The sequence below is a fragment of the Sander vitreus genome, chromosome 20 (genome assembly GCF_031162955.1).
Source record: "Sander vitreus isolate 19-12246 chromosome 20, sanVit1, whole genome shotgun sequence".
NCBI lineage: Eukaryota > Metazoa > Chordata > Actinopteri > Perciformes > Percidae > Sander > Sander vitreus.
The window spans coordinates 3,771,888-3,793,230 of NC_135874.1; the positions used below are offsets into that span (position 1 = coordinate 3,771,888).

General features: G+C 42.2%; 1 protein-coding gene across 9 annotated transcripts in view; it reads right to left on the minus strand.

Annotated features, from left to right (window-relative positions):
• Positions 1–3,722: 3,722 nt before the first annotated feature.
• fgfr3 (fibroblast growth factor receptor 3) overlaps positions 3,723–21,343 on the minus strand; it is an 84,615-nt gene continuing 66,994 nt past the window's right edge. For 4 of the 9 annotated variants that reach the window (XM_078278413.1, XM_078278412.1, XM_078278406.1 and 1 more), the window contains exons 9-18: positions 20,722–20,897; positions 16,477–16,625; positions 15,155–15,276; positions 14,242–14,352; positions 13,962–14,152; positions 12,689–12,811; positions 11,891–11,961; positions 8,437–8,574; positions 6,204–6,309; positions 3,723–4,224 (exon numbers count right to left, since the gene is read on the minus strand). In XM_078278413.1, coding sequence (XP_078134539.1) covers positions 4,060–4,224; positions 6,204–6,309; positions 8,437–8,574; positions 11,891–11,961; positions 12,689–12,811; positions 13,962–14,152; positions 14,242–14,352; positions 15,155–15,276; positions 16,477–16,625; positions 20,722–20,897 — 1,352 coding nt within the window. In that variant the 3' untranslated portion in view covers positions 3,723–4,059. The remainder of the gene's footprint in view (positions 4,225–6,203; positions 6,310–8,436; positions 8,575–11,890; positions 11,962–12,688; positions 12,812–13,961; positions 14,153–14,241; positions 14,353–15,154; positions 15,277–16,476; positions 16,626–20,721; positions 20,898–21,343) is intronic. The other 5 variants (XM_078278408.1, XM_078278407.1, XM_078278410.1 and 2 more) reach the window with 3 other exon arrangements.

Here is a 21,343-nt window from a genome sequence, read left to right on the forward strand (position 1 = left end):
CGATTAATCTCCTTTTTTGTTTGCTAAATTATACCAGGCACTTTAAAGATTCTGATCCAAAACTGGAATAACTGTACTGAAAACAGAAATACCAATAACTGGGTGTAACCTTCCAATTTACAAAGGCCTTGTTTCTGTGCATAAACCAATGAAAAAATACATAATTTGGTGCTAAAGAACATAAACAGTCTCCCAGTGTAGCAATATAATTAAATACAGATTTTCACCCGTTTAAGTACTTTAAATATTTTTTTTTGGGGGGGGGGGGTTCATTAATTAAGTACTGACACAGTCTTGTTGGGTGATAATACATAAATGCAGTTCACACACTGGAATAAGGCCATTGCACAGCGAAGGGTTACCCCCGTTTCCATTTAGCAGCGAGTGAATCGTGTTTCTAAACCCTTCGATTCTGCTTGAACGTCGCTTTCCCCTTCTGTGACTTTGCTAAAAGCAGACTGTGTAAACATTTCAACCCCAGCGCTTTCTCGGGGTCAGCTGGAAAGACGACTGCATTAAAAAGGGGAGATATCCATTTGGCAATCCCATGATCCTTCCCTGCACATGTAACCTCAGCCCGCCTCTACATTCAACAGTGCAGCGTTTGGTTCAGAGATCTGGAGAACAAGGTGAAATAGGTCGCACACTCAGCACTACATAGTCAATACGTATACTATCCATCGGCATACTTTTTTGTGTAAATAAAAAAGTAGCGTGTATCTTTTCGCACGCACTATGCTGTCATTTTCAACGTCACTTCCTGAGAGCCTCCTTGCCGTTAAGAGACGCGTAACCATGGCATCGCCAGACAACGCTTGAATCACTGAAAGATAGGTGGACACCTGGACCAACAGTTTCAATATTTAGAAATGTAAATTATAGTGTTATTGAGGTTACAGAGCTAACGAAGAGCTTGCGAAATAGTATGCAATTTGCATACTATTGGTTTCATATTAAGGTTTCGGACATGCTAAAATATGTTCACGTACTGTTTTAGCCTACTAAATAGCATGTTAGAATGGAATTTCAGACGCAGCCATTGATGTTTAAGACTAATTTGGCACATTTATCCCCCCCCCCCCCCTCGCAAACTAAGCTAAGGATCCACCACAGACTTCGGAGTTTTCTTTAACAAACCGAGATATATATATATATATATATATATATACACTGTTTATATGTTTCTTTTTCGCTGCGTGATTTGTAAGTCGCAGCATGCCTTCATTTCAGTATTAATACTATAGAGCAGCGATAAAATCTCAAGCGTCTGGGCAGGTTTTTGTTAGGAACATTCGAGCACAAAAGGACATGACAGCTTTACCTTTCTGCCTTAAAGCTGATGTTTTTATCAATGAGTGCCGGGTGTCTTGCTCAAGGGCACTCTGACACCGCATGCAGCTTGTTAGCATCGACCCTGTGACCTTTCTGTTACAATATAAGAGTTGGAAGCCTTCAGAGTGACCTTTAAAGGGAAATATCCACCTAAAAAACCCACCTCCACCATCCTTTTTGTCGTTTCATTTATTCTTGTTTATTAAAAAGGTAAAGCCATTGACGTTTAACAATCATGCGTGATGGTTAAAGCGGAATGGAGAACAGGTTCTGCACTTTTACTGGACTCAAAACCCCCAGAATGCATTGCAGCTAAAGTAAGTTCGAGGAGAGAAAGGAAACTTTTTCTCTTAAAAGATCTCTCGCTAACACTTGTGTGTTGTCACATTCTTTTCTGAATGCTGCAAGTTGGAGCACGTTCTCTGACAACACTGCCGAAAAGCATTCTGGGAAATGTATGTCCATCCTGGAATTGTATTACCCATAACACACTGAGCAGTGAAACTGTATCAGTAGGAGGTTTTTTTTTCTCCCCTTCGACAGGCTGCTGAGGTTTCTCTGAAGGCTCTTTATGACTCTCAGCTAGTTGTTGTTGATGTTCAGCAGTGGCGCCGGCAGCTGTAGTCCTGTACACACTGGGTGTACAGGCAAGCAACGCGTCCAATGATAACAATGCTTAAATGCGCACAGGAGCAGCAGCCGACAGCAGCTCTGTTCCGCTCTCTGCTTTGTTCCCAGTCATCATTTTGTCATTAATTATACATTATTTCATCCACTATCAATCACAATGTTCATTTTTAGGACTCTATCCGTGGATAAAGGCTTGCTGGACGCTGAGTATTGCTAAACCCACGGACGGCGCTAGCATGTTGTTGGAATCATGTGTGTTAACATAGACATGAATGTTGCGGTTATGAGGCCTATCCCGTTTTTGATCATATTTGGGATATGATGTTTACGTGGCACACAGAGAAATGTTAACGCTTCAGTAAAATATTTTCATGATGTGGTCGTCATGATATGATAAAAGTACGCTAGGAGCACACTCTCATACACATGAAATATAAGAACAGCTGATTTCTGGCGCAGTAAACCGCGGTTTTTGTGCGTACTATGAAATACAATCCCGCGCCGGCGCCACTGATGTTCAACACGTCTTTAAGTACTTCAGGCGTACTTAAAGGCCTCTCTGTAGATACAGTATCTCCAAGCGCTTGCTATCTTCTTGCCCAGTAAGAGTTAATCGGTTGCTTCGATATTGCAAACGTCAACCTTTTTCAAAACCAGAATTCAGAAACCAGAAAGAACTCTGGCGGGGACATGCGGCTTCCCTTCGGCGGGGAGCCTTCAGTTCACGAGCCCCCCCCCGGCGGTCCAGTCACACTCGCTCTCAAAATTCATCTTTGCGTCTGTCATACATTCTTATTATTTTTTTTTAAACTGTAAAAAATAAAAAAAAATAAAAAAATAATTAATAAAAACAAAAATGAGAAAAATGAGAAAAAAAAGATGGATAAAAAAAATCTGAGGAGTTTGTGGAAAATAACGTCGCAGTTCTGTTTTAAAATAAGTTACAAAAAAAATTTGAAATAAAAATCTTTGCGTACAGTACTAACATCCTAAACTAGACTTTTCGACCTTAAGAACCCACATGTTAAGTCTATAAATATCTTTACAAATATACACGTTAATTATTCAAATAAACCTTTTCTGTATCACTTTAAGTGATTCAATGTTTTGCACTTTCATGACAGTGTCCTCTAGATTGCAATGCTTCCATCCTAAAACATTACTTTAAAAAATGTAATTGTTTGTCTTTTAAGTACATGGCTGTGAACAGCATTATGATACATATTTGCATTTCACTATTTACAATAAATCCTTTTCTAGATACATAAAAACTCAGAACCTTATCGTCCTAATTACTGAATTGCCCTGAAACTTTGACTCACGCTTGATGAGGAATTTGTTCCATGATTATCACAAAACCTATTTTTTTTTTTTTCTTCTTTTTTTTTTCGGGATACTAAAATGGAGAGAAAACACATTTAAATGCTCACGAAACACTCTGTGGTTGAGCGGCTTCTGTGAAAGACAAAAAGTTATTGAGTGTCTTCGGAAGAACGAGTCCCATCATCGAGTAGATTCTGGCGTTTGCTGGTATATCGTCAATGGATTTCGCTTTAGATCGCAGACGTTTACGGCGATCTGAGGGCTTCCGTGCAGACGAGGGGATGAAAATCCGAGGTCCTCGCCTACTGGATCGCCAAGCAGTCACTGACCAATGCCCTTCACTCCCTCCTCTTTAGGAGGGTTTTCTTACACCAGTAGGCACGGAATGGTTTACTCCCCCCCCTTACAGATTGTCTGTAACAAAAGACTGGCCCGAGTACAAAAATATAAATTTCATTTCTGAAAAGAAGAAACACAAACACGGTTCCAACGGCAAAAAAATAATCCTTCAATGTTTCAAGAGTCTTCTGGGAGGGAGGAGGATGCAGGAGGAAGAAAAAAATAAACTCAGTCAAAGGATTGGGGGGATTTTGAGCGAGAGTTTTAAGACGAATGGAAGAGCTGAAGCGCTGTGGAAGTATTGCATGCTGAGTTTTTCATTTCCATAATGTCGAGGAGTCACTGAGAGGTGTTTTGTTCATGGCGACCTGTGAGAGGAAGTTAAAGTCCAACTCCCCCCCCTCCCCAGCCCCCCCCCCCCGCTGCAGTTTTTTTTTATGTCCTGATCACCCCGTTACTGGGAAGCTGTTTGGGAAGACAAGGCTCGTCAGGCAGCGGGTCGTGGGCGAACACCGAGTCGTCTCCGGACGAGCACGTGCTGTTGGAGTCCTGGCAGGTGGGCGAGTACTGCTCGAAGGGCACCGCCAGGTCCAGGTACTCCTGACAGAGGAGAGGGCAATGGTTACACTGGGCTGTCACTGTCAAATGCCTTCTGTGCTCACATAAACAAGTCAAGAATTATAAGAGTGTTAATGAATTATCACTTAGATTGTTTGTTTGTTAAAGAGTAAGTTCTGTTTTTTTCAACCTGGACCCTATTTTCCTGTGTTTTTGTGTCTAGGTGACTGATGGGAACATTGGTCCAGTATCAAGCGAGATCGCTGCAGTCGGCAGCGGCGAAACAAGCAACAATGTAAGTTAATCGGGCAATTGTCCAGTTTAGGGTTGGGCATCGTTTGGATTTTAACAATTCTGATTCCGATTCTTCCTTTCGATTCCGGTTCTTTGAAGGGTGGAGTTGAAACGGGTCACATGCCTATTTTCACAAATAAGAGGAAAGGTTTATTTTGATTCAATGGTGGTTTGCAGTTTTACCGCTTTTTCAACGTAAAATAAAGCCACACTAGAGCGCTGCTTACTGTGCTCCAAGGCTGCAACACAACAAGCTCCTGGAAGTACGGTGGCCGCTACGGAAACCAAAAGTTGTGCATGTTAAATTTGGAACCCATGATCGGATTTGAAACCAAAACCTCCGCCCAATCCTAGTCCAGCTTCTATTCACGTTCACAAAAATTGCCATTGACAGGCTCAGATTAATATTCCAAGTGTCTGACCACATTATGGAAAGGATTTCTAAAGAGGTCGACCTTTCTGTTAAAGAGTAAGATCCTTTTCTAAAGCCTCCAGACTATGTAAATAAACAGTAGCATCTTTAAATACACTTCATTAAAGTCCATAGAAACAAAATAAAACTATGAAAAGCCATTTGGGGTCGTCTTTTCACATAAACACATAGTTCACTGATATGAAAATATGTTTTTTTTCAATGGAGTCTGGTGGTTTTAGTGCTAGCGACCTCAGAGCTGTTTCTGGTTAAACAGAAAGGTCTCAACGAGGTTTTAAAAAAGGCCTCTCTCTGTAGGGATCCTTTCCATAATATTGTCAGACATTGGTTGTAAAGAACATCTTTAAAAAATACATAAACCTCTGTTTTATGGTTGTATTTTAATGTGTTTCTTTGTGCAAGGAGGTAACAGTACTTTGTGTTTTAAGTTCTTGCTGGCATTCGGCCTGCCGAGCCAACGAGGAGCAGCTGAGCAGCAAGCTGGTCAAAGCCATGAGCAGCTGATGAGAGGCAGGTTAGTGTAGAAACCTGCCAAAGGCTCCTAATTTGCTTTCTTCCTTTTAAACATCTGCCTTTTAAAAATGTACATGACATAGCCTACATGTCTATTCATACAAGGGTGTAGTTTTTGTTTCAATATTGGGGGGGGTCCCAGAAATCTACGCCTATGTATTCATATGCCATATGTGATGTCCTGCTGTGCATCATTTTGTACGGCAAATGAGCTTTAAGCTAACGCTAGCATGATACATACAGTGGCAACATACAGTATATATCTGTTATTATACGAGGTCTGCTAGAGATAGATAGATCTGTAGCGCTGTCCACTAAAAATCTATTAACTATGTAAACAGGAAGTTACCGTAGTATCACCAGCTGTAATATAATATGTATGTATATCTTTTTTTTCAGGGGGCCAAATGATACGTTAAACTTAACTTCCAAACCTTTGTTAATGTGGTATTACCTCTGCCAAGCAGTTTATGTTTTCTGCTCCGTTTGTCTGTCTGTCAGCAGGATTACAGAAACCCTACTGGCCTGGTTTTGAAACATGGTGGAAGGGTGTAGATGTGATGTGACATATAAGTTATTCATTGTATTGTATATATTTGGGATGTATCTGGGATGTTATTGCACCGTGAGTCGGAGAGAAATGCGTGTTCGATCCCTCTGTATATCTGGCACATATTTTGAGAGAATTGACAATAGTGTTGACATGACTTGAGGTGAAACTAAAGCTAACGTTTTGTGTTTTCAAGTTGTGAGTGAGCGGCAGCTGTGCAGGGAGGCTTACATCGGTGGAGGTCATGGATAAAACCCGGTCGTGGTCTTCCACCAGCTGTCTGAAGGTGGGTCTCTGGGACGGCACGGCGTGCCAGCACTCCCTCATGATCATGTACCTGAAACAGCCACATCAAGCGTTGGTTACTCTGCAGCTCAGCCATTAAACATGAAATACAAAATGTACAACTACACTCAGATCTGAGATGGACTGTTGCCAGCATTTGGTCTACTTGATCTGCAGCTGGATGCTGGTGCTCTGTAATTACGGCTAAAGCAAAGTAAAGGCTCATCATTTTTGGTTTTAAACAGTTTTCACTTTTTATTTGTTGCGTTTCCAGCTGCAAGAAGACACTGTTCACCACAGTTTACCCCAAAACCCAAATAAGTTGCTTATTGAGGTCATTGAAAAAAAAATGGAATCATTGGCTTTTAAACCTTGTATGAATGTAATAATTTTAATATTGTGTCATGCACCAACAAAGTATGCCCAGCCCAAACGGGCTCACAAGACACCATTATTTATAGCAAGGGACCAGATTAGAGTGCGGCGTTTTTCTGTCTGAGACAATAAGGATAATACACTGTTAGAAAATACTGTGTTAATATGAAGGGATTTTCTGTTATGATTTTTCACAGGTGTTTTTCCGCATTTAGATTTTTTGGACTAACGTTTAAAAAGGTACAGAGGATATACTTTGAATTTAGAGAATTTTTCCATTTTTAGATTAACAGAAATGTCTGTAAACTTAACGGGAAAAGGTACCGGTACTTTTCTGCCAGGGCATTATCCGTTTTTCTACCGATTTGTTTTTTTTTAATGTACAAAGGAAAAGGGGATTCATTTCTCCTAATTCACACCTTGTAAAATGTTTAATGGTCAAAATAAACTTAGACTCAAACACTTTGGGTATTTCATATTCATATCATAATTGAGTACAACTGATTATGAGTACAGAATGCATCAAATCAGATTAAATGAAAACACTGAGGTCTTGTCCTTTTATATTTTGGGTCATTTGGTCTTTCAAAACAAAACCATTGATGAAGTGGGCTCCTTCAGAAAACAGATGTTGGTTTAATTCAAAATCTGTCTAGAACGGGCATTGGTATTGGTCCTCAGTATACGCCTGGCTGCATCATATACCTCAATCATCAGGTATCAATCCTTTTCATTTTGGCCAAAGACACAATGGGCCCTATCTTACACCCGGCGCAGCGCAAAGCCTGACCCAAGTGTCTTTGCTAGTTTAAGACCGACGCAGTTGTCAATTTCCCGTCCAGCGCCCCGTCGTTTAAATAGCAAATGCACCTGCGCCCATCTGTGCGCCCATGGGCGTGCTGGTCTTACAGGGAGGTGTGTTCAGGTGCATTCTGGGCGTATTGCTATCTTGAGGCAGCGGGAAGTGATCGAGCCATTGACCAACAAAAACCTGGTCTAAAGTCAACAACGCAGCATTTCATTGTTATTTTAAAAGCACATTAGTAAAATGCTCCTAGGCTTATGCACAGCGCGCACACACTATGCTTGTTACACACACAGGGGCGCGCAGCAGCACACACACATGCAAAAGATTACAAATAATAATATTACGGTGCAAATCCTCCATCATAACAGCAATGCTCCAAGGTCCAAACGCGCCTGGCTTTTAAAGGGAATGGGAGATGATCTCTGATTGGTTTATTGCATGTTACGCCCAAAACACACCTCTGATTAATGAAGACACTAAGTACAACCCTTTTGAACCATGCGCCTGGAGCCTTTTTTTCCGCCGTCAAACTAGCAAAAGTGGATTTGGACACACCCTAAACGCATCTGCGCCAGGATCTTCACCCCGTGCGCTTTGATCGTTAAAATACGGCCCAATGTCAGCGAGGCCTTTGTACTCTGGATTATTCAGGACAAGTAATAGGTTTAAGAATTGTTTGTTAGTGACACCTGTGTTGTTATTTGTTACATTTTCCATCGACAGTCCAGAATGTTCTTGTTACAACAGAATAAAGACTCAACATCTAATATGTAAAGTTACACTTTTTTTAAAGTTATTTTCAATTATTCAATTGTTATAAAGTAAATAATGTGGCCTAATTTGATCCTTTCTGACGGTCTTGACTCGTTCTCGCCTAGTCCTGGTCTTGGACTTGTCTTGCACTCGAACAAAGGACTTGACTACAGCCCCGCTGAGCTGCCTCCTGCTATAACCACATATACTCTGATTATAACTACAATTCATAAAGACACCTACAGTTCATGGGTGCAGTTGGCAGGTTTGTCCATCCGATGTCCCTCCTTCAGCAGCTTAAAGAGCTCTTCTACTGGGATTCCTGGGTACGGCGAGCCTCCCAGGGTGAAGATCTCCCACAACAGCACCCCATAGGACCACCTGAACACACACACACACACACACACACACACACACACACACACACACATAATGAATACAGATTAGAGTTCAAACGCCAGTCATGGCCTGAAGCAGCCAACAGGCCTGTGTTCCACAGATGGTTGGGGAAATATTGATCCTCAGTAATGTTTAATGCACTCAATTTAAAAATCAATTTGACATTCTTATTATCCGGGACAGTCAGTCAATATTTGAAAAAAAGCAACAACTCGGCCCTCAAGACCGAAAGGAGACAAGACTCAAACTCATTAGAAAGAAATGGGAATGAAAGGTTTTGTTCGGTTTAATTATAACAAAAATTAGGATTTTCTTTCCATTATCATGCAGCCCTATGGCGTACCCCACACTTTCCAAAAATGCTTACAAGCCCTGAGCACAAAACAGGAATAGAATCCGTATTGTTCTGTATCTATAGTACAGTTACGGTCCAGCTGCTGCCTCTTCCAGAAGCTGCTGTCTCTCTAAGCCGAGCCATCCTGTCTTTTTCTTTCTGTCTGTGGCAACAGCTTGAGTGAACTGCTGCCTTATATTCCTGAATGGTTAAAAAAAATGAGGGACGGTAATCAGATAATGGCGCTCTATTAACCCAGTGTACTATTGTTGGTCCGTTTCATCCAGTGAATCAGAATCAGACCCCTCCTCCCCCCCCACTGCGGGCGCTCAGCGGGCTTTATCTAATTATGCGCACTCTGGTCCGGAGGGCGGAACACAGGCGCTACTGGCCGAGCCGCATGCCCGCCATCCAAACACACAGAGAGAGGGAAAGGAGACTGGCGACTTTGGTGAAACAGAAAGACATCAATACTGAGAGGTAGAAAAGAAGAAACAGAAACTGCAGACCAGTGGTGGTAGAAGTATTCAGATCCTTAAAGGAACACGCCGACTTATTGGGACTGTGTCTTATTCACCGTATCCCCCAGAGTTAGATAAGTCCATACATACCCTTCTCATCTCAGTGCGTGTCGTAACTCTGTCTAGCCTAGCTTAGCACAGATCCTGGAGGTAACCAGCTCCATCTAGCCAACTGCTCACCAATAAGTGACAAAATAACGCCAACGTGTTCCTATTTACATGTTGTGATTTGTATAGTCACAGCATGTACAAATAACAAGGTCACATGAGACACAGCCGTCTTCTAACCGTATATATACTGGGAACTATATTCTCAGAAGGCGGAGCACTGCTACTTCTGCTACTTGGGCAGAGTGATTCACGCAAGCTAGGCTAGGAAAAATGAATTCAGGTCTAAATTTATTGGTAGAAACCTTCACTTTGAATCACAACGTGATGATGCTTATTACTTACTTTCTCTCTGCAAAAAAAAGAAAGAAAAAAAAGTGTAAAACGACTCTGTAAAAATCCAACTAAAATGGCTCCCTGAGTGTTCTCACAGCTAGTTCTGCCTTTAGAGCTGCAAATGTTTGGAAAGCTGCACGAGCTGTAATGCCAGCTGCTGCATGCAAAACCTTCCTTATATCCAGCCCTTTCCTTGCTGTGCTGCTGTTTGCGTGTCGTTTGGATGTGAGCTCGTGACAGATTTGTTTTAATGTATCTTAATTGTCTCCCATCTGTTTCAGTGTAACACATTTCAGTAAAAACATTGCAGGTCAAAAGTCAGAGTCCCCCAGGGGGGTGTGTGAGAGTAAACTGGCTGCAGTGCGACTACTGTATGTGTGGAGGAGGAGGTTTGGCGGGAGGATTGACTCTGTAATCCAGACCTGCTGAAATAACAGAGCCGGCTGATTCTCCTCTCGGCTTGTTCCCAGTCTAGTGTAATCACACAGCGAGCCAGTGTTGACAGGGGCCTGTGTTTGGCTTGGATGCCTGTGCTGGGGACACAGCGTCTGGCTGAGAGGGGTTCAGCTACCGCAACACAGGTTGACTTTGTGACCTCCTCGCCTAAACTGGCCTTTTCTTCTCCTGATCGCAGCCAACACAGGAGCAATCAGAGGTCGGAAAAGGTGCGCCTGGGAGTCTATTCCAGGGGTCTTCGGTGTTTGTTAAGCCAAGGACGCCTTAACTGAAAGAGAGATGGAGCAGGGACCCCCTACTACTAATATTGAATAAAATTAAGTTTCATGTTAAACCGGGCCAACAATAACGTGTAGGGACGCCTAAAGCCTTTACACAACCCTTTTCTGCATAGAATACTAAGATATTAAAATAATAATTGTTGGCATGATTTTATAAATCATGTTTTAATGTTAAACATACATGCCCTTCCTTAGGATGTACTGTGTCTGTGGATGACTATCTTAGTGACGACCTTACCTATGGGCCAGTCAGCCTATCATCAGTGGGGATTTATATTTGCTAATAATATGTTGGATTCACGTAAAGACTTTTTAATTTTTGAAAAAGACCCTAGGGGTCCCGGACCCCTTGTTGAAGATCTCCGATCTATATAATGGAGAAAATTACTTTCATACTGAGATTACAAAATGCAGAATTTATGTATGGATGGTCACCTTGGCTTGGCTTTTGGTAAATTGACTAAATGCTCTCGCTGTTTCACTTCCTATAACCTTTCTGAACGCCTCGCCTGAAAATAGGCCTGGCGCGGATCTTTAGTGGAGCGGAGCGGAGAGCGGCTTCACGCACGCTACTGGCGTGACGCGGGTGGTGGAATATCAATCGCCTAGTGGAAAATAAGGGTAAGAGTTTTTAATTGTTTGTGTGTGTAATTAAACTTAGTGTAAGGAGATGGACCGGAGAATATGGGACCACTGGATTTAAAACATAAAAGAAATATTGTATGTTTGGAATGTATGTTTATGTTTAAGACTGTCTACGGTGACCCTGGTTCCAATGAATGGTTGTAGGAACCTGCCCAGAGGGAACATGTCGTGATAAAGCCACTGACCCTCTTATCGTCTTCTGTTCTAGGGCAGATTGAATCTACGCTAATAAACCGTGATTAATCCACTGACCCTCTTATCTCATTTCTGTTCTTGGATTTGCGCTGATAAAACCAGTTGTCGAGACTCTATTGTGTTTCCGTCTCTCTCTCAGATGTCGTGTCGGGAGAATAAAGAACAAACGCTGCGAGGAATGCGGCGCCACTGATACACAAGAGGCTGGGGATTATCAAGTAGGCCCAGAGATGACAGCGAGCGGAGAGATATTTGGAAAGGGAACGCTATGAATCCATTTTCACACGCACAAACTCGGCTTTTGATGCTAACGCGCACCGTCACGATATTTCAACAACCCGGATTCTGCCGGTGTACGGCGGCAGCAGCAGCTCCACATGAGTGGACCGTTGGCATGTGACGGGCAGTTTGTGCAAACTCACACATCGCTCTGGTGCGTGTAGACCCGGTCAAACAGAGCTTCGGGAGCCATCCATTTCACGGGCAGACGGCCCTGCAACAACAGAGGCACAACAGAAGCGCTTTGGTCAGCAGAAGCATTCTGTACACAGCAGACAGCAAAACATGGACCCAAACACACACCACTGTCCACTATCATTATCATAAGACACATTCATTTAACAGGTATACTGTGTGTTGTATAGTAAGAGCTGGGCGATATGGAGAAAATCAAATATACAGTATATCGATATTTTTGTCGATACAAAATGTTTTCATAATTACATTTTAGATAAATAATCATCAATAATGTAGATTTAATGAAGTGGTTAAAGGCAGAAAATGGCAACACTTGCCATATCACGATATTATGATGATAAGATGATAATGATTATGATATCTAGTCTCATATCATGATATAACAATGGAGTAATATTGAGATATTGCCCAGCCCTGTGTAGAATGTCTGTCATCTGTATCAGCTCGGTTAACTGAACTTGTATGCCTTTACCTGCTTAGACATCAAATCCATACAAAATATACAAATGTTTCGTTTTTTTTTTTTTTTTTTTTGAGTGTAAAGATGAAGTGAAAGGTCTTCACCCAAGCACTGTTATGAAATCTGTGCAAAGTATTCTATCACCTAATTTGATTTTGTAGCCTCGGGGGATCTTGAAACCGCTGTAGAATATTTATTTCTGGGCAAAATGATCGTGGTCTCAAAAAACATAATTAGTCAATACTTATTTCTGACGGAGAAAAGCTGACCGACTGAGACTCACGTTGGTGGTCTTTTTGTAGTAGTCTATATTGTGCACATCTCTGGCGAGGCCGAAATCGGCGATCTTCATGACGTTGTCGTCTGTCACAAGGACGTTTCTGGCTGCCAAGTCTCTATGGATACACTGAGGGGAGAAGTACAAATGCATCAGACACACGGCGACACACACACACAAACATTCTCGTACACTGATGCACTGTAGGCGGACAACTTTCATTTACCGCTGTCTGACTTTATCACCTCCAAACTCCTAACTTCCAAAGTTATTTGGTTTGGAAACGTATTCCAAGCAAATCACTTACCTTAGATTGCAAATCCGATTCATTTATTTGATATAGTTCCTTGTGCACTAACATGCATAAAGAAAACGAAAAGACTGTTCTCCACTAGCCACTTGCAGTGCATCAGGAAAAGACAACAGTCATACAGACGTACGTAAGACTACATAGACTAAAAAACATTTAAAAACCGTTAAAACAGTAGATGGTACAGGTGTTGTAGTACTATGTAGTTAGCAGCGCAGTGTGTTAAGGTGTAATGGTGCTCAGCACAGACTATGTAAAGTGGCGATGTGCATTTAGTAGAGTCCTTTTTTAGCTCAGATAATGGCCCAGGGTTGGAGGGTGGAGTGTGGGGGGCATTGGCAGGGGGCACAGTCTATTTACATTATCCTTTTACTGCCTGTGGAAAGAAGCTATTGAGCATCCTGCTGGATCTGGTGCTGATGCTCATGTACCGGTCCTGTAAAACTGATTTAAACCTGATCCCATTGAGGCCGTTGTAAAGATCTTAACCGTAGTTACAACCTTTCAAGTGTTTCCAATAGGGCTGCAACTAACTAATACTTTCATCGCCGATTAATCTGTCGATTATTTTCTCGATTAATCTATTAGTTGTTTGGTCTATAAAAAGTCAGAAAATGGTGAAAAATGTGGATCAGTGATTCCCAAAGCCCAAGATGACGTCGTCAAAATTGTGTTTTGTCCACAAACTCAAAGATATTCAGGGAGAAGAAACTAGAAAATATGCACATTTAACAAGCTGGAATCAAATGTAATTAATTTAATGACTTAAACCGATTAATCGATTATCAAAATAGTTAGCGATTAATTTAATAGTTGACAACTAATCAATTAATCTTTGCAGCTGTAGTTTCCAACGCTCTAATCCCTACATTTTTAGCTAACCTAACCCTAACCCAGTCCTTATTCGTATTATATCCCATGAACTTAAAAAAAGCACTGCAATGGTCAGTTTGTGTCATGGCGGCTAACCTTCTGCGAGGCGAGGTACTCCATGCCCCGGGCCACCTGGTAGGCACAGGACACCAGGTCTTTGAAGGTGAGCTGCTCGTCTGGGATTTTACAGGTGTCGAAAGAGTAGTCCATGCCCGGTGGGCGCCGCGCCCGCAGGTACTCCCTCAGGTTGCCTTTAGAGGCGTATTCCACCAGGACGTACAGAGGACCTGCCAGCAACACGGAGCACAGCGTCACTTACAGGACACAGTTTAGAACTATTGTTAATCATCTCCTCTGTAATGAAGCGTGGCCTCACCGTCCTGTGTGCACGCTCCGAGCAGGTTGATAATGTTTTTGTGTTTTCCAATCATCTTCATCATCTCCATCTCCGACACCAGGTCTGACAAATCTTTATCCGTGGCATCGTCTGAGACAAAGAAAACAGAGTGTTATTGTAGTGAATATCTAGCGACAAGAACACAGATACAAGCAGGACTTCAGTTTGAGAGTATAACAGATATGAGAAAACCACATTGTTATATGTGTAAAAACAGAGAGGGAAAGACACAATTCAGCTGATTTCCTTTCCTAGCCCCTCCTTCACTTCCCTCTAAGTGGCTTTGTCACTTCTCAGGCCGCCATTGTAAATAAGAACCTGTTCTTAATGCAAAAATAAAGGGGTGGGGGGGGGGCGGGCGATCAGTTCAGTTCAGTTCAAGTTTATTGTCATATGCATATTAGTACGAAGTACCACAGCAATGAAATACAATGTGCCTTGGCACTCTCTCAGCACCAGTCAATAATAACAATTATAAAAACCATAAGTCGGTGTTGGAGTAGTTAGGCTTGGGAGTGTTGTGTGTATGTATGAATGAATGTATTTTTTATTTTCTGTATAAAAAAATGAGATGCTTCATTTCAATGGGTTATCATTCTAATAAAAAATAAATAAAAATACTACCTTTATTTAAAACTCGTGGCCCATTGAGGGAGACCATCATTTTCAGTGCACAGCATGCATTTCAGCAAATTACATATAAATAATTTAAATAAATAACATTTGAATTACAACAGATACAACGTTTAAACAATCAGGTAAAAACAGACACAAGGAGATACATAGAAGTCATTTATCAAAGACTGATGATGGGGGAGAGACCAATTTTAAATGAAAAAAAGAGCACGGTACCACCGCTGTCACTCAAAGCTTGTGTACGACGATCACTAACCTTTCAGCATTTTCACAGCAACGTCGAGCGGCTTGTTGGGCTTCTCCTTGTCGATGCCGATGGCCTCGGCCATCACCACCTGGCCGAAGCAGCCCTCGCCCAGAGGTTTACCCAGAGTCAGTCTGAAACAGCAGCAAGACAAGTCTCAGAAGCTGGGAATTCTGCTGCAAGCAGCGTTGACGGGGACGTTTTTGTTTTATTTCTCTCTACAGTTTTGAATGAGACCAATTTGATTGCCAGGTACAATAAGCGTGGAGGAAGGTGTCACGGTAACCGTGATGTAATGGTGGCTTGCGTTGTTTCACAGCACATAACGTTACAAGGACAACAATACAGTATGTGTCAACTCTGAAATATGTTGCTTGGCAGCCACAGCGCACCATGTGTTTTCCTTCTGACAGGCGTTTAGACAACAGTGATGGATGCAGATCTGGACGGTGGTGGAAGGAGTATTTAGATCCTTTACTTAGGTAAAAGGTACAAGCGGCCGAAATGGGTTTCCTCAGGAGGGTGGCTGGCGTCTCCCTTAGAGAGAGGGTGAGAAGCTCAGTTATCCGTGAGGAGCTCGGAGTAGAGCCGCGGCTCTTTCGCGTCGAAAGGAACCAGCTGAGGTGGTTGGGGCATCTGGTAAGGATGCCCCCTGGGCGCCTCCCTAGGGAGGTGTTCCAGGCACGTCCAGCTGGGAGGAGGCCTTGGGGGAGACCCAGGACTAGGTGGAGGGATTATATCTCTAACCTGGCCTGGGAACGCCTCGGGATCCCCCAGTCGGAGCTGGTTAATGTGGCTCGGGAAAGGGAAGTTTGGGGTCCCCTGCTGGAGCTGCTGCCCCCGCGACCCGACCCCGGATAAGCGGACGAAGATGGATGGATGGATGGACTTAGGTAAAAGTATTAATACCACACGGTAAAATCCCGCATTGAAAATGTTACTTGAGTAAACGTATGTAAGTATCATCAGGAAAATGTACTTAAAGTATTAAAAGTAAATCCTCATTTTAGAAACTGGAAACTATCAAAACTACTAATCATTTCAGCTGGACTTGTAGGCGGTTATATTGTTGGGTAGTTTCATTTATAATAAAACATATTTTTATAAACTACATGCGTTTGTGTGCAAACATTTCAATCAATCAAATGTATTTAAAGTGTAAAATCAATATTAAACATGGTCTCAGTGCACTTTACAATTTAAGGAACACAGAAATAACAGACAGCAACAAAACAATTGAATATCATTAACAGTGATAATAGTACAGTACAGTACTTGGGTAAATGTACTTAAGTTACATTCCACCACTGGATCTGGGGAAGTAGTTTTCTTACCGTGTTCGAGGAAACTCCCATTTGGGGTCGGAGGGCAGCTCCAGCTCCGAGACGTTGGCCAGCATGGGCCCGTCGCTGGACGACAGGCGGGCGATCCGGACCAATGGGGTGTTGGAGTTCATGGACGAGTTGGAATCCAAGGACACCTGCTTGGGGACCAAAAACAGACTGTTATAGACTCCGAAAGGGATGAGGTGATGTGTCTTTGAACACAGAGACGGAGGGAAGAGAGGAAAACCAACATATTTGTACTCCGTATTCTAACCTTCATCTTGATATTAAAGTTAGACTCTAACTTTAGACGGGATAGTACTTTTACAGAGGGAAGAAAACTTAAAATAATTGTCCGTAACAGTCATTTAATTGGCTTAAATTTCATAATTCAAAATAAATCTCAGTTTATATTAAGAAATGTTATGGAAACATATTAGACAAAATTGCTGAAAACGCCCCCAAAAACCTAAATTCATCTCACATCATTGCCAAACAGTCCTGGACTTGGAGTCGAGTCCTGCTTGAGATTCTCCGGATTCGTGACTCGACTTGGACTCCGAGTCCAAGTCATCAAGACTCGAGGATTTCTGAACTTGGACTTGAGCTTTAATGAAATAGGACTCGGAAGTTGGATAAAGTTTCTGACGATACTTTTTAAGTGTAATAGGCAGTGATGTTCTGATGATGAAGTTCTGGACTCGGACTAGAGTTCAAATTGAGCTGCTATTCTCTAGACCTGTGACTCGACTCAGACTCGAATTCAGGTAATGGTGACTCCGACTTGGATTGGGACTTGAACACTGGGGACTCGAGACTTGACCTGGACTCGACGGTTGGTGATTTGATTACAACACTGTTGCCAGATACACGTTTCCCTTGTTAGACTACAGTAAATGATTTGAAATGTCAAGGCAATAACCTAGAAACTGAAATAGCAAATATAAATAAAACAAACATTTCCTTGTAAGATGCTGAAAATGTTTAAGCTCTGGTTCGTAGAGAAGCGCTAACCTCGGTTCGGACTTTCTTGATGTAAAAAAAAATGCATTTAAAGACTGCATCAATGACGGAATAACTTTAAGATGGAATGCTTTTTGGCAGCGACGGACTGCAAACATCACACATCTCAGGATTAATGTCGGAGCTATGTCGGCAGCTCAGAGTTTCTCTGAAAAACCAGCCTGACTTCTGACACCGGCGGAGACTTTTACAAACAGCCGGCCCATGGCTGTGCACAGGAGGGAGCAGGCGGTAACAAAGACTAATGAAGAAGGGAACAGAGGTGGGATGGACGTCTCTATCCATCAGCCAGCTCCATTTCCAGACTGGCGGTCCGGCTGCCGCCGAGCCCGCGGGCTCCGCCATTTATCTGACTGCTGGGAGGGTGGGTGGGGGGGTTGATGAATCTGTTTATGTCAGAGTCTGCCAGCTCGGCCCCTTCAGGTTGGGTCCTCAAACATACATGTCCACTTACCAGACTTCCCTCTTCAACATCTCCACCCGAGAAAAATGAGAAAAAAAATGATGTGAAGCTTAAAAAAAAGCAGCCCTGACCACAATTTCAGGGGCATGAAAAGTAATATCTGATAGAACATGCCAGGGGTTTTATGGGAGATTTACTCAGAGTTATGAAAAAGAAAGGAGAGAACCGGGAGATTAGCTTTACAAAAAACAAAGCAAAGATTACAGAAAAATGCAATAATATCATTCCCTGCACTACCTTATAAGAGCATGCATAAGAAGGTAGCAGAAAAAAAGGCTACAATTAGAAAACCTTTTAAAAGATGAGGTTTCTACCTAATATAACAGAACAACGCTACTTTTATGTAACATGGCCTTATTAGAAAATACAGTATTTTACATCCTTTCCAGATGAATCCTGACTTTGGTTTTTAACAGTCATGTGTTTGTTTTCCAAGAACTGAATTATGACTTTCAGGCAACAGTTTTCCGTTCTAAAAATGCATCTTTTTGCATTTTGAGGAGCACAACCCCTTAATTATGAAGATGGAAAGCTGGAGCTCGCACAGAACAAGCACACAGAGGCTGTGGGAGTCCAGCAGGCTGGGGCAGGGTGGATAAACTCATCCGCACGTTCATTCTACCTTTCTTTCAGATGATCTTCGCATCCGCAGTGCCATTAACCCAATAATGGAAGACACTCTGGATCACCAATATCACAAGAAACCCAAAGAACGAGAGCCAAACCGTGCGGCCTGAAGATGATATGAGACAGAGAAGTAATAAGAAAAGAAATAGAAGCTCAGAAAGAAGTCTTGTGATGAGAGTGAAGTGGGGTGAATAGAGGAGAAGACGGGTGAGGGTGTATTAATCAGTGTGGAGAGGGAACTCTGGCCTGGTCTTCAGAAAGCCTTTTACCCTTCTTGGACTTATCGTCGTACCTGTTTGGACTCCAACTTCTCCTGGTGGAGCCTCTGATGTATGTTGACTCAACCTTTTTCCCTGCCTGTCTAGAGAGCTCAACCAGGGCTGTGCAATTATTCCTACCTTCACCATCATTTTTAATCGTGATTACGATTTGGGCTCCTAACGATCACAAAAACAGAGTAGTCGAGAGAAACGATTATTTTGCATGTGACGTTTTGTAAAGTAAACTCTTATTTTGTCTGGAATGAGAGGGGAAAAAAAAGTTTGAGCGGGAAAAGTATGAAGGGACATTTCCCAGTTCAAGGTGTTTCCACTGTTGATTTGTTTAACTGTTATTTAAATTCAATTCAAGTCAATGAGTATTATATTATAATGAGGATTGCGATTTTTTTTCCACAATCGAGCAGCCCTTTGAAAAACACCGCTTTAAGATATAGAATCCTGTCTATAAATGATATATGATAATCTAACAGAATCCTCGGATCTGGATCCACTTAAAGTTATAAACAACCCCTAACCGACTCAAGAAAGGTTTGTTTTCATAGCTTCATATTCAGCAGGCATATGATAATGGTATCAATCTTTTCATCTAATGCTCTGCAAGCAAATTTCACAAAGTGTTGATCTATTTAAGAGCCAGGGTCTGTCTGTTGTTGTTCCTCGCTTCTGTCGCACCCAATGCTTGCTCTTGGGGGGGGGGAGTAAATTGTTGGTCAAGAGTGTGGTCTATACCTACTCTATCTGTAAAGTGTCCTGAGATAACTCCTATTGTGATTTGACACTATAAATCCAATTGAATTTTGGTCTTGAACTTGTCCTGGTCTGTGTTCTGTTTGAACTTGGTCCTGATTTGACTCGGTCCTTGACCGAGGTCTGCCTCGAACCCCTGAGAGACAATGACGCGAAGAGTTTGTGCCGACTGCAGGCTGTGGCAACGCAGCTGCTCCACTTTATGTCTCTCTCCAAACAGTTGAGGGGGCGAGTGTGCGTTACACAGAGTGAAATCTAAAACTAACACTGACAGTCACGGGAGGGCATAAATATCCCCGAGCTGAATCTGCTCCAAGATAAATGTGAACACATGCCACCAGTGTGATGCCTTCGAGCGTCCGCACGACGGCATCAACAGAGCCGGACAGCGAGAGAGTGGATAGACGTACGATAACTGTCTCTATTTATTTATTTATACTCTCAGCTTGCGTGAGTCCTGTCCTGCGAGCAATTCTTTTTAGAAGTTGTGGAAGTTGAAAAGACAGACATTGCAAATGCTCGCTGTTGTACAGGTTTCTCATTGTGGCACCGATGCAAAAATAAATGATACTATTTTTCCATGACTCTCCATAACTCATTCAGGGTGCTTCCTTGATGTTACTCCTTCCTTGACTGTTGAGGTTGTTTTGTTAAAATAATTCTGCTGCAGTTCAGTTTAGAGAAAAGGGCCCGTTTAAAACAGAATTTGACGCAATCAAAGTGTTAAAACACTTTCCAGAAATGTCTTGATTTTCAAAGATAACGCATGATTTTTCTTAACTTTCTGTGTCTGGAATACACCCTGGAAATTCAAAGGTTTGTGTCTAAAGCCAACTGAGTTTGCTGAAATGTTGAGGAATTAAAAAAATGCTTAATAATTATGCCAAAAGTACCTCAGGAATGAAATTATTTCTGTTTTCTTGCAGGTTATATGATGTTTTCAATGCAGTTTTGTGGGAAAAAAGGCCAGATATATAAATGATACTCCTCGAACATCTCCGTCCGCATAATGTTGGACCAAAGGTAGTATATTAAATAAAGCTCAACTAAACACAGAGAGACAGAAAAAGAGGGGGAAGTGTTCATACGAATCTTGTATCTACTTTCTGTTACCTGTCTCTTGAGGGGGAACTTTGACAGTTTCTGCACGGGCGGTGTGGGCAGCGTCTTCTGCGTCGTCATCCGCATGCGGCAAAGGACGACGATGACCACGGCGAGGATGAAGAGCACGCAGCCCGTCACGTAGATGAGGATGTCGGCGTAGTAGTCCTCCTTCTCTGGGCTCACTGCTTTGGGAGGAGGAGGTCACGAACATGGGAGCAGTCAGTCAAAGCACACGAATTTAGTGAGAAACATGATCATTTTGATGCTTTATTCATACTTTTCCACCCCTAATCTCACTGAAAATATTTCTTCTTCATAATTAACGATGAATATTGCTTTGCTCAGTAGCACATTTTACCTGAACAGATTGTAAGAAGCACTTTTCTATGGAATAACATCTATAAATCAAAAGAAGAAACACAAGTAATCAGCTTGTAGTTTTATCCCTGCAGCAGGTAATTGCTCCTGCGATATGTTTCTCCCGAGGGAGATAATGATTGTACTTTGTGCCTCGTAGCCTTGAGACATAACTCAAACAATTTGCACTGATTAAAAAGTGTCTTACAACAGGGGCTGGATTGCACGTCCAATTAAGAAGCCATGACATAAGTTGCAACACACTTAAAGGACA